Raw genomic sequence first — 14113 nt, 5'->3', positions numbered from 1 at the left:
CTGCTGAACTTGGAAAGAAACAGAGGGCCAAATGCTGCTCAATAGTTTAATCACTGGCTTCCATGGAAATTCCTACAGATTTTCATCTTTGTTACACAAGACAGAACCCATCAACTTTATATTTATCTCCTTTTAAGAATTCATCTAACACACAGACAACAAAGTAATTTTCTGTTTTGCGGCATTATAAAAACATATGCAGGAAATGTGGCCAGATTCTCTTCTGCTGTAGTCATTACTGCTCCGTAGCTGCTACGTCCAGCATCCGCGGAATCCTTGCATGGCTTGTAAGAGCCCACCAGCTTCCAGCACTTCGCTCAAGTCAGCTCAGAAGCTAAAGGGAGTGACGGGGAGAAGAGAGTCCCTGCAGGCATCTCTCCATCCTTGCCTGCAACTGTGGCCCTTCATATTGCTCTTGTCAGCTGGTATTATCAATCCTCATCCTCTGTTGTCTTATGTTAGAGGCCCATCCTGGCTTCAGCACAGAAAAAGCAAATCAGAGGCACATCTTACTGCTACCTGTGCAGCTCATCATTCTCAGAAGCACTGAGGACAGACACAGTTTCAGGCCTGAATTCTTATTTTTGTAGTGGATCTAAGTCTAATGAGGAAGGAAGGACGAGGAGTCCTATTCCTCTTTGCTGTTTGAATACTAAATGGGTTTTTCTTGTCTGTTTGGATCTGGATACAAAGCTCTCTCAGCTTCTTTGTTTTAGGCTGAGGTAAAGAGAACCAGTGCTATAAACCTGGATGCAACTGCAGCAAATCATGCCCTGATCACAAGCAGAACTGACTGGACCAAAGCACCATGCAGCTGTTAATTGTAAAGAAAAGTCTGTTTTCATTCAGATTAATATACTATTTAACAATATTGTCTGCTGTGGAGAAATACAGTACAAGGGAATATTGGTGATGCTACTGCTTACCAAGGAATAACGCACTCCCTTGTGAAAAATGGTGGGTTTGGACTGACATTAACAAACCCACTCTAAAAGTTGTATGCAGTTATGTCCATTCAAACAAATCCTTGACTCTTCATACTTGATCAAGGCCAAAAATCACATCTGCAGTGTTCCATGTGGCTCAGTCACAACAGATTGTTTTCAGAATGAGCTCTCTTTACTGCAGCACAGGGAGGAGAAGATCAAATATCCTCAGTGCTTGTATCCCCAGTACACAACACCGTGCATCACAAATGTCTAACACACCCTTGCAGAAGAAACATGTGTCCCTGATGCTCTGCTGTGTGGCAGGGCCTTGGCAGATCAGATCAGCACACAGAAGGACGGATCAGCTCTTTCTTAGGTGGTGGGACAGCACCACTACGAGCAACAGGAAACTTCCTTTGCAGGAGCTCTGGCATTTATCTGACCCCTTGGTCACCAAACTGGAAGAAAAATAACTCCAGGCAGGAAAAAAAAAAAAAAGAAGTGACCGGCTTATCATCGTACTAGTCCTACTCGCCCTGCCATCCTTTCAAATCCTGTACGTAATGGATGAAACTGACGAACCTGACCTAACCTTACAAGCTATCGGACATCAATGGTACCAATCCTACGGGTGCACAGATATCAAAGACCTAGCATTTGATTAATATATAGTTCCCACACAGAACTCCCCTCAGGACACTTCTCTCTAGCTGGACAGGCACACCAGGTGATCAGCTCAACATCAGGCTCAGCAAAAGGGTGAGGTTAGGTCTGCAGAGGGAGAGGACAGAAGGTGGCCATGGAACGAGAAGCAGGACGGCCTCCTTCAGCTCAGCAAGCTCTTGCCCTGTCTCAGCTGCCCCACAGAGAGGTGAGAGAACGTGAGGCAAGTCCTGACTGGGACAACCACACCTCCTCACAGGACCCAGGCTTCAGGTCATGCTTTGTGAACTGGGGAGGGGGTTTTGTTCCTCCCTTGCCCCAGGCTGCCTGACAGGAGACTGGAGCAACAGCACCAGCACTTCTGCCCTGCAGACTATGGGGAAAGCCTCCTCTAGAGGCAGGTTTACAATGGGGGCTCTGTCTCACATCCCTGCTGCAGGATCAGCATTCTTTGATGGACCATACTGGAAACACGGGTGGTTCAGGGCTTCAGCTGCAGGCAAAAGGCAGGGGTCAAAGTGAGGTTGCATTTCGCTGCTGGAGGCTGTGGATGCCATGGCTGGACCCTATCAGGCCTGGGTGTGTGCCAACATACCTGGCCCCATCACCCTCCCACTCCTAGAAGTCATCACCTCCCCTGTGCACCCTCACATGGGATCTGCATTCAGCTTTATTGAACAGTAACTTTTTCACACATAGCTGAGGAACAAGAAGCAAAGGGGCTGCTGCCTGAACTGGGACATGGAAGCTGCTGCTGTCCTTAGGGATCCATTAAGCCCAGACAGCTAGTCCCAAAGCACACGTTGGTTGGTTCATGGTGAAGCTGCTCCTTGCCACAGACAAAGAGAAGCCAGCAGCAGCAGCCACACAGAAACCTACCTTCTGCACATGCCTTTCCTCCTTTTCCCAAGTTGCAGTGGCAGCGCGAGCCGCCCCGGTCGTAGTCGTTGACACAAAAGCTGTCTGCAGAGCAGATGGCCTCGTCACAGGAGTGATCAAAGAGGCGCGTTGCAGAAGACACGCTGCCCCTCCTCACTGCCTGAGCTGTAGTCGCTGTGGTGGAAGGCTGTGTGGTGGTGGGACTGGAAGTAGTAGGTTCAGAAGTGGTTGTAAGGACCCGTGACAGGAGCCTGGTACTAGACCCTGGCATGACCTTAGTTTCAACCAGAAATTTTCTGTTGCCTCCTTTGATAGCAGGAAGCGGCCTGAGCTGAGAGAAAATAAAGAAACACAAATTCAGTAAAACCTAAAATGCTATGTGGAAATAAATACCTTCCAAAACACGTATCTGAGGTAGCAAATTCATCCTCACTGAAGCAAAAGAAAGAACTGCATTATTACACCAGATATTAAACTCCCTGACAAGATCAGACACTTTGAAGTATCAAGACTATCAGGAAAATAGAAATGCCAAAGCAGATTCTTAAAATTTACCTCTTCTATGTAAATGTCGTAGTCTGAGTCATCGATACCAAATCCATCACCATCGCCAGTCACTGTGTCTGTGATATACTGGTGCCCATGGCTTCCACTTCCTAACTCCTCAGAGCCTAAAAAGACACAACTGGCATATTCAGTTCATACACTTTTTTTCTTTACCCACAGCAACTCAGATCTTACCACTCCCTTATTCACCACACTGAAATCTGCAGTGGTGTTAATGTTCATCCTGTACAGACAATGCAAGTGTCAGCCTGAAGAGGAGAGACACTGTCCAAGTGATACAAACACAACTTAAAAGAAAGCGAAGACCTTCATTTAGTCCCTTACTGTGATTCCCAAACAAAGCAGGCAAAGTTCAGTTCTCCCACTGCAAAATGATTTTTATCCATCACTCTTCTGGGAGAATGACTCTGAACTGTTTTGGTGTGGACAACACTTTAACAACTGTATTGTTTTTAGATCAAACTTTTTATTTCTCTTTTATAAATGCACAGTCCTGCATCTGCCCTACTGGTGACCTGGAATAGCAAGAGAGAGGCATCTAGGGAGGGCTTTTCTGGCACACTCTGCTTAGGACTTTATCTGCCTTCACTGGCTCCACTGCTCCTAAAATTAGCATTTTAAGTGTATTTTTAGGCTATTTTTTAAAACACAATTTAGCACCTCGAAAAAAGAAACATGCACAAACATCGTGGATTTTTCATGTGCACTTTTGCCTCTCCCTGGAGCACTGAACTGCGCTGTGGAGGTCTTCAGGCTGGGAACAGAGAGTTTAAACAGTAAGATGGTCCTTGTAGAAAGTACCTGTGTTTTTCTGCATGTTACATAGCAAATTCTGCTTAAAAAATTGTTTATACTTTTTAGCTATTAAAATTTACCAGAAGTCATAAGAAAGATAATACAGGTAACTGCATCACCACCATTACACCATCATTTCAACAAGGTTAAGAATAGACAAACTATCCGCTATCTGCAGAAAGGAGATCAGGCAAGCCGGCAAATGCCACCTCATGGTAGTTAGAGCTTCACTACCACCACTGAACAACCTGGTGGAGCCAGCGAAAGCTAATGAGGCTCAGCAGACTTCCAGAGGGTGTATTGTGGGCACAGTGCTATCAGGCTGTTTCAGCCAGTCTAACTAGGGTCAGCAATCTCCCACCTCAGTGCAGAATAAAGGAAAAACATCTCACTCACCTGATTCAGGCAGGAGAGCACTTGCCTAAATCTTATTGTACCCACTCCTCCTCTGCCGCAACTGCAACCCAAAAATCCTGGCAGACAGTTATGAAATCAAGCATACATGCACCAGATGCAAACATGTGCCCTGGCTGTCTAATTGGCCACCCACCCCACACTCTGTGGGAATTACTTATCAATGGGCTTTACATGTTACATCAGCATATGGAAAAATCAAAGGCAAATGATCTGAGGTAATGACACATACACATTTGCAATCGAAACAACATGTTAGGCAAGGAGAGAATATGTATAAACCTTTTCACTCCAACGTCTATACCTAATCACCTGTAAATAATACAATTTAACTGCATATTAAACAGAATAATTCAGCACAGAGTTCAGAGTTAGCTGAAGCTAAGCAGAGAACTCACAGCTTTATGACTGGTAATGAGAGGTGACCAAGTGGAAAAACTACATCCAGATTATTTCTGCTGCTGACTGTGAATGCACAGGCAAAGGTTTACCACTGGAGAAACAGACTGTGTGTTTATGAACTGGTCCCAATCCTGCATTCATGATGCAAAACAATAGGTATTATCAAAATGTGGACAAAACCTCTTACTCCTAACATTAACTTGTATAGTCACTCATGTTAATTATCATCACAGGATGATTTTACTCCAGGTAGGAAGAACAGAACAGAATACAGTTGGAAGGGACTACAACAATCATCTTGTCCAGCTGCAAGGTTGACCTCTTCCATCCATCACTGCATCAGAATCTCCTCCTCTGGCAACAGTGATTTTATAATACATGTATGTCTGCAAAAGAATTTCAGTATGCAAAACCTCAAATGTAAATATTATAAATGTGACTTGGAGTTTAACAGAAATTATATGAACAAAGCAGAGTCCAGCACTAACTAAGCTCCCAGGAGATGCAGCAATTTTCATCTAAGTGGAATACTGTTGCTTTTGTCAGGTCTTATACTGTGTGACTGAAACTATTTCAGAACTAATTCAGTTCTTCTCACTGATGAAACTGTAATTTACCAAAGAGCAACAAAAGCCATAAAGCTAAGCTGGGAAAAGGAAAGGAAAGATCACAATCATCTGTCAGGGAAAAAAATCTAATCTGTATTCAAACAAGCTGTGATACACAAACTCCATTTTCTAATTTAGAGGTCACGAGCTACAAAATAAACTTCTGTTGTAGTCCAAATTCTGCCACATTTTTTCTCTTCTCAAGCAAAGTTTTTATTGGCTTAATGGGATCTAGGTTCAATAAGGATGGCAGGAATGAAGCAATAGAGAGAATGAAGCATCTTCTCATTCACATGCAGGAAAATGTTAGGTTTCGAATTCACATTCAGACATGCACACTTGCTTACATATATAGACATGATTTTAATGTCATGCTAGCTTTACAGAAGTGTAACTGTCTTGATTTGAGTGGAGTTATCACTAAACTACATCAATAATCACCAGCAGGCAATGAGACCTGGTAACTGAGGAGAGAGACAGGCAGTTCCCCAAGCAGAAGGTGTGCCTCTTTCATCTGGCAGATTAAAATGTTCCAAGCTTTTCCCACAGAAGACCTTGGAAGATGAAATGTACCCACGATTTTAAACCAGACAATGATTCCTTTCACCTCATTGAACTGGTACAACATTTAGAGCCTGGAGAAAGCAAAGAAGTTACTGCTTATCGTGGCTGCTGGAAAAGACTGCTTTGAGGCCTTTCTTAAAGACCTTCAGGACCTAAGTTTGGTATCACCAGGAAAAGTATAACTTTATAAGGTGTCCTAATATCCATAGGTCTCTATTATGGCCCCTAATCTCTGCTCTCACTCACCCTGGCTCCATCTGAGTTTCAGCCAGCCCATGCTACATTACTCTGCCTGCTGATCTGTGAGCAGTTCTGGTACTGCAAAACACACCTGGGAGCAGTGAAGATATGAAGATGTAGTCTCTTCTGATTATGCCTGAATTTATAGAGATCACTACACACACAAATGATGAGACTACCTAACAGCCCACTGGCTTCTCAGTCGCCTTGCTCTGCCTTACATTTGGTGTTTGCTCACCGGATGTGACATGATACCCAGGTGTGATGTGATGCCACAAAACTGCTAAATAACAGCAGAAAAGCTAACTTGACTTCTTGTAGAGAAACCCCCATGCAAGTCTATCTCTAAAGAGGACTGTGTAGCTTTGGTGGACCTCATAATGGGTGGCAAATCAGGGAAAGCGTGCTGTATTTCATTAAATCAGTGTTTCAGTGTACAAGGAGATGAAGCCTGTTTAAAACACTTTACGAGGTCCTATAATCCTAGTTGTATAATTAACTGGAAAATCTGAGGGGGGTCATGAACTTTAGATAGCTTCTTTCCAAATAATCAGGGATTAAGTTATACCAAAGAAATCTTTCTCAAAACAAACAGAAGGGCACACAAACTTTTGTTTTGCAGATTAGGTGGCCACTAGCATACTGATCAGGAGACACAGGAGAGCGTAGGAGGTAGACCACTGGGCACTGCAACGCGGGCAGATTGAACAGAAGTGTTAACAGACTGGTTGGCTTAATGCAGACTCTAGCAGGTCTAAATCCAGAATACATCGGGGGCATTTTAATTTGAGTTTTACTCTTGTCAGTGACTCACAGTGAGGCACTGCATATTGCTTGGTCTGCCTCTTGCTCTTTTGCCTCGTCTGCATAAATGTGAACACTGCCTTTGTAAAGCCTTTGGAGATCTGTGGGAAACAGTTCTGTGGAGAACCTCCTCCGTTTGTTACCTCCAAGACACATCACCATAATTTACACCAAGGTTCAGGCCCAAGGGACTGCCCTTTTCTGGTGCCTGAGCCTCAGAAGACACATTCAAGCACCATGCAGAATATTTAAGCACCTGTACCAATGCCTTACTCAGTATGAGCCTGGTAGTGATGGCCAGGACCAGACGAAGGGATGCACTCAGATTAAGCAGACACTTCTGTCACGTTTGCTGTGGAGACAAGCAGGAGGGTATTTTTAACAGAAGACGCTTCCTCTGTTGGTCTGGCAAAGCCCAAGGCTGGTGACCTTCCAGACACAGTGCAAATCCCATCTGTTTCCCCAGGAGATGGAGGGTATTTAAGCAATGCAGGTGATGACACTTTGTTTGATTCTTTGGAACAGTTTATTTTGTTGTTACTAAATTTGATATGTGAAATCTTTTTTTCAAATAAATTGTCCATGACACATTGAAAGATTTGATATAGCAAAAAACCAACAGCCACGTAAGTGAAATACCTGCAACCTGCATCTGTAATTAAGAAAGGCAACAAAATTTGATTTATTAGATCATTTCCCTCTCAAAAAAAAAAAAAAAAAAAAAAAAAAAAAAAAAGAAACCAAATCACAAATAAATGAGAACCCTTGGGGAAACTTGCCTTCTCTTTCCTTCCTGAAAATGGAGCAATGTAACATAAACCAAGCACACAATCTTTTGCTAGGTAAGGGGGTAACTGCTCATAATCAAGGCCACATGTTCTACTTGCACAGACCTTGGGAGGTCTGTCAGGTTAGGTGACACTGTCAGCAACCCTTCAGAGGAACATTTCAGCAAACAAAGACATCAGTTTCTTATGCTGCCCTGAAACAAGAGTACCGCAAAGCCAGCCACTTTTTAAAAGCAAAATGAATTACATGTGAGAATGAGATAAACCCCAACAGAAAACATCCCCAAGGAGTGTGGACTCAGTGTCTGCAGGATTCATCTCTGTCTCAGCCTGCCTACAAGAGCTGCGAAAGACTCTACACAATGAAACACAGACCCCGAAGGTCCCCTGCATTTGAGGTAATGCTGGGAATTTGTTCTTCAGTTAAAATAACAAAAGCACTAATTACTTCCAAACAAGTATAAAAATCCAGGACATACACTCATAAAGCTACATATTTTTAAAATCCAAACACACTAAGGACCTTAGTGCCAGCACTATGTAGACTAAGTGTAGTGCAAAGGAGCCAGACATTGTATGGACTTCTGCCAGTCTCCTAAGATATTTCAAGCACTTCTGAGGAATATACAGGCACTCAGAAAACAGCATCAAATATTTGTCGCATGTTTAACTGTTTACATGGGAGGAGGTACCATTTTAATAATGAAGGTAGTAATTCCTACAGTGTTCACCCTGAAGAGCAAAGGTACATCATTTGCAGACATGCTAACTGTCTGGCACCCTTCCAGTAACCATAGGTGACTAAGAAGTATCTGCTGGCACTTTGAGAGATTGAGGCATCTGGTGCCATCTGAGATGCATTACTGTACCTGAGACAGCCCCAGAGAACTGTCAGGTGTCTGGGAGATGCACGGGAGGCACATGTTCTCCTGCAGTGACAGCTGAAAACCACAGGACCTAGGGGACCTCAAATCTACCAAATGTCTTTACTTGAGCAACTGAAGTGCATGATTAACTGGGCCAAAGAAGGTAACCATGGCTTTTAGGCTACAGGGGGGAAAGCACCTGCAGATGTGAACTAGGAGTAACTTTTACTTGCTTGCTCCTAAGCATTTTTTTTGTTATATTAAACTTGTCAACAGTTTAAATCACTCTTCAGGGTTTTTTAGTGTTTTGGGGAAAAAATAAATGTTCAGCCTATGCATGGCTTTAATAAAGAAATTTTTTCACAACCGAAGTCTAGCTTTCTACTAATGCACAACGTACTTGTGTATCTGGTTAAAATCAAACTAGTTTCTTACACAGATATCACCAAGTGAGAGCTGCTATACTCAGTTACCCTCCTGCTTCCAGAAAGCCACATAACTTATTTCTAAAGGCACCCATCCTTTGCTGCCTTTGAACACCATGCCTCCCTCTGCAAAGAGCTGGTTGTTATGAAGATAGGTATCCACAAGATAACACAGGCTTTCATGGACAGTGGCCATGTGTAGTTTTTAAGCCTATTTGCAAACTCCACCGTGGAAACTAAGAGCAGAGTGGCAAAAGAACCACATTTGCCTTTGCCAAAGGACCCAGAGTTTGCTAAAGCATCCCTAAGAATAAGCAACCTGGTGCAGGGCTGGAGCACACCATGGACATGACATGGCCCCAGGCTGTGGGCACTCTGCCCACTCATGAGGGTCTCCCCACAAGCACTGCCAGCCCCTTGGTGCAGGGAGACCAACCTCTCAGCCACAGCAGCACCCATGTGCCTACGACAGACCAGCACGGAGTTTTTGAGCCTATTTAGAGAGGAGTGCAACATGCATAATACATTCACTTTTCAGACCTGATCCAGGCACAGAGTCAAGCTCATGCCCTCTGTGAACCTCTCCAGAAATCAATGTTTATATACACTGGGGGTGAATTGATTCCAAGATCTACTGACAAATATCCATGTTTTAGAGCCATTTTGACAGGTCTCTGCAGAACAGGTGGTTTCCAAAGGCAAAGTGCCTTTCCTAGAGCACTTCAGTAATAAGCGCAGCATGAAGACTACTTGATCCTTATTAACAGAGCTAAACACTTTATCTTTCCTGACCAAAGAATGCAACCACTCACATCTAAAGATAAACGGGATACCAAGGAGCACACAAGCATGCCTGAGGCAGCAGGAGCTGACCCGTGAGGACCCAGGGGCCAAGAAACCCCAGAGCATGGTGCACCTTCATGGTTTTCACAAACATTTCATTCAGAAGTTGAGCTCCCAAGTTCAGCAGCCATAACAAACTTCAGGCAGGCTGTTCAAGGCACTGAATTTATGACAGCAGGGAAAAAAGAATGGATAAAAAAAATAAAAGTCAATGAAAACAAGTGATTCCAAAATAGGGAAGCAATTTAGAAATAAATCCTTAATGAATTAAATTGGCGGATCACTAAGGATGTGGTCCACATTTCTGCAGCATGCAAATTCTTCTTGCAGAGCTCACAGTCCTACCTGATGATCCGCTGCTCATTTTCTACCAGTTAATTAAAGATGATTTGTAATCAAGCAGGTCAGAAAAGAAAAGAACTCAGATTTGTCGGTCTTTTTGTAGTTCATTAATCTGCTAAAATCATATCCGGGCATTTTCTTGCATAGTATTCTGTCCCTCATAAATGCCTTCAAAACTGGAAGTTAAAAGTACCAAAACCTTTTAAACACAATAAAAAGTTTGACACATTAAGGATATACCTCAGTTAGTCCCCATACCCTGCCAGCCTTCGCTCTGCTTCCTGCATCAACCCAATTTGTGACACTCGATTTTTCACTGTGCAAGAGATATGACTTGTACAATTCCCAACGTGCTCTGTATTGGCTTGATTGAGATTCTCATATGCAGCTATGATTTTGGGGGTGATGGGGACCAACAGCACCTCAAAGACACCCCACAGAGACGCAAACAATGGCAGAGGAGTATATCCCGAGGAAGGCCATCAGGACATGTGCACAGGCTCTACTGCTTACTGCAGCATGCATGGCCTACACTGCTACGCAAATGTGAACATAATTGTTAACACGTTGTGATTATTCAAGTATATTTGAATGCATTTTCACCTGATATTTATGCTGTGCAGCTTCTGATCAAAAAGGGATGATTACTTGTTTATATCACTATTTTCACGATTGTGCTTAATAGTTTAAGAGCCTTATTCCTCAGAAGACAGTATACATTTGCTTTGGTTTTTCTGAGTTGTTTTAAATTATAAATGTAATACATACAGTCCAGTTTCAAAGAACAGAAAGAAAAGATGAAGAATAGACTTGTCTCTCTCATTTCTCCCCATGATATTAACTTATCAGTTCTGCATGAAGCCAGCAGAAAAGTCAGTGAGTAGCAATCCAAAAATATCTGTCAATGACCTCCAGAGCAGAGAAATGGCGTGAGAGCACTTCTGCCTGGAGCTTTTCAAATCTTTGCTTGTGGCTTGGTTCACAGGATCCTGCAAGCTCCACGGACAGGACTGAGAGGTGTCAAACTGGGGGTGCCTGTGTCTGGAGAGAAACTCCTTGCACAAGCTGCCCTCCACAGGCTGCCCCAGATACACTTTATTTACAGATATACTTTATTTTTTATACAGCTTTAGTTACATAAAGTGGTTCTACTCACTGAATGTTCGGATTATGTCGCTCGGTGCACTGGCAGGGCTGGACCCATAGGAGTTTGCTGCTCGGACGGCAAACTGATACTTGGTATTTGGGAGAAGTCCCTTGAGAACCATGGATTCCATCTGGATCTGCTCTCTTATTACCGTCCAATTGCTGTCAAGGTCTGGCCTTCAGGATCAAAAAAAGCCAAGATCATAAATAATTAAAACTGGCTGTATAAATTAATTGGTTTTAAACTTTCCTGGGAAATAAGCAAAATAAATGAGATCTAAGCCTGCTAAATCATCACTGATATCCTTCACTCTTAAAGGCCCAGACTGTACAACCATTCCTAAGCTGTGAAGCCTGTGATATCAAAACCACAAAACAAGTGACACAAAACCAATATTCAGATTTTGCTTATAAAGCCAAAGAGGTTGTTTAGAGGAAAGTTTGACAAATCAAGTTCTGTTTACCTGTTTTCATGGATTTTGTGTCACACTTTTCAACTGGAGGTTTATTAGTAGCAGTTCCCACTCTCTTATTCGGTTGTATAAAGCAAAAATTCACAACAGACGGAAAGATCCTGGCGTATTTCTAAGAGTTTGTGCTCTAACGCCACTAAGTCCCTTCAAACATATGCAAGCATTAGCACAACTAGAATCTAACAGTTGACCTTCCAGGCAATCGGGTTAATCCACCCACATTGGAAAATCTGGATTCAAAGTCTTCTCTTCAGAAAAACAAACAAACAAACAAACAAAACAAAACAAAAATAAACCAAAACAAAACAGAACAACAATGCAGAGAACATGACCTATGGATGTGGATTTTGCAACAAAATTCCCATGTCTGCTTTTGGAAGATGTCTGGTTAACTCCTGATCTGATTCATACTGGAAGCCAATTGCCAATAAATGCTTGCTCTAAGTGCTGTTATAATCCACCTGAAATCAGTACAATAATTCACATGGTAGTGTGGTCTCAGAAGTTTAAGTTCATTTGTAGAGGGACATCAAAAAGGGGAGGGCTACTTCAAATACTTTGAGTATTCTGATGCTTTCACACAGTTTCTACTCTCTCTAGAAGTGGTCTCTTCTTATCAAAGAGAGAACGGAGTAGCTAAACAGTTACAAACAAAATTAAAATGCAGATGTTAAGTCTAGGCCACCCAGAATATTCAAATAGAAGCCTACAAAAGTAAAATAGGGAGAGAAATTACTTTCAGATAAAAATATTCCAGTGTCCTTTCCTAAGATGTCCTTGTGATATTTATTACAGGAAATAACTTCCAAGTGCTCCCTGAATCTACCCGCGTTTACATAGGACTAGCTGCAGATGCCTCCAACAGTCTTCCAATGAAAATTATAGCACAAGGCAGGCATTTTGTATTTGTTTATTTGCAGCTGGAAGGAAATGCCAAAGTTAATGTATGTTTTATTTTATCAGTCAATACAAGATTTATTGACCACTGAGGTTTCATTGCTCTGTGCCAGCAGAGCCAACGCAGTGACAAAGCAGCAGCTCCCAGCTGCCTGGCTCCTGTGCACAATGGCGCACAGGGCACAAATATTTCATTGTCTTGCTAAAAATAAAATCAGATAAATACACAAGATGCAATGACAGCTAAATAGACTATCTTAAGTCACCATCCACCATTTCACCATTTCCTGGTAGACAGGAGGGCATTTATTTTGGCTACTCTTTCATTGTTTCCCTTCTCTGAGCCTAGGCCAAAATGAAAATGTATAGTGTTTTCCAAACGAACGCTGTTAACATGGGTTCCTTCCACATACTCGCGCAGTCGTGTTTTCAGTTTTCCTGTACACATCTTTCTTTGTCTCAAACTCCAGTCCAAGGAATTCCTTCTAGCTCAAGAGCTGCCTTAGTCTCTTTGCAACAGATCCTGCTCATGTTTGTGTCTGAATGGAAATGCATGCCTCTGAGAAAGGGAATCACAGGAGGCACTGCAGCCTATGAAGATTTAGGAGAGAACACAAGCTGTAGGCTAGCCTTCAACTTCACTGACTGTCTCTTGCAAGACTTCTGAAGAAGTGAATAATAAAGAAAATGCCTGAAAACATGTAAGCATCTGCAGCTGAAGGAAAGAGGGAGATTTATCACTTGACCTTTGCTATTTCTCCAGAATGTTCCCTGTGTGAACAAATCAGTACGAGAGGAAAAAATGGCAAACAGATGGGGAGAGGAACACAACAAACTCAGCTGGTGACAGCACTCAGGGCCAGCCAGCTCCTGTGTTTTCCAAGCTGGGAACATTTTGTTGAAAACTGTCTTCACAGTTGTTTTTGCATCACAACTCAGTTTGTGTCAACTTTTACACTGAAGGGCTCATTTTGATGACATTTTTTCCCATCTTTCTGCACAGCTACACTCCCTGGAGCAGCACGGATTCCTCTGTCTCCAGCCAGAACCTTGCAGGGCTGCTCCACACAATGTACCTGTGTCTGAGGAAATCAGACAACTTCCACAGGCATTGTCCACTCTTGAAGTTACGGCTGTGCATCTCCAATGCCCAGAAAGGGCATGCAGTAAGAGTATGGCCAGTGACAAAGTCAGAGTATTTCAAGATAACAAACATATGAGTAAAGTCAATAGGACCGGACAGATAGAAATCAAGGGCAGAATTCTGCCCCAAATCTACCCCAAAACATTTGGATCATTGTTTTATACTCAGTGCAGAAAATACCACAATAGAGGATATTCTTTTTAGGAATTATTATTATTTAGCTTTATTGGGACACTTTCTACAAAAAATATCAACCAATATGCCAGTTCAACTCTGAGGAAAGGAAACAGAGACAACTTTCTAACCTCATTCTTTTGTTAAATA

The 14113-nt window shown here is 42.6% G+C and overlaps 1 protein-coding gene across 1 annotated transcript in view; it reads right to left on the bottom strand.

Moving 5' to 3' along the window:
* EGFLAM (EGF-like, fibronectin type III and laminin G domains) overlaps positions 1–14113 on the bottom strand; it is a 56232-nt gene that overhangs the window by 29757 nt on the left and 12362 nt on the right. The window contains exons 7-9 of the mRNA XM_010074723.1: positions 11286–11452; positions 3027–3142; positions 2472–2802 (exon numbers count right to left, since the gene is read on the bottom strand). Coding sequence (XP_010073025.1) covers positions 2472–2802; positions 3027–3142; positions 11286–11452 — 614 coding nt within the window. The remainder of the gene's footprint in view (positions 1–2471; positions 2803–3026; positions 3143–11285; positions 11453–14113) is intronic.

The sequence above is a fragment of the Pterocles gutturalis genome, unplaced genomic scaffold (genome assembly GCF_000699245.1).
Source record: "Pterocles gutturalis isolate BGI_N339 unplaced genomic scaffold, ASM69924v1 scaffold30667, whole genome shotgun sequence".
NCBI classification, from domain to species: domain Eukaryota; kingdom Metazoa; phylum Chordata; class Aves; order Pterocliformes; family Pteroclidae; genus Pterocles; species Pterocles gutturalis.
The sequence above is the reverse complement of the archived record's forward strand: the minus strand, read 5'-3'. Positions and strand labels throughout refer to the sequence as shown.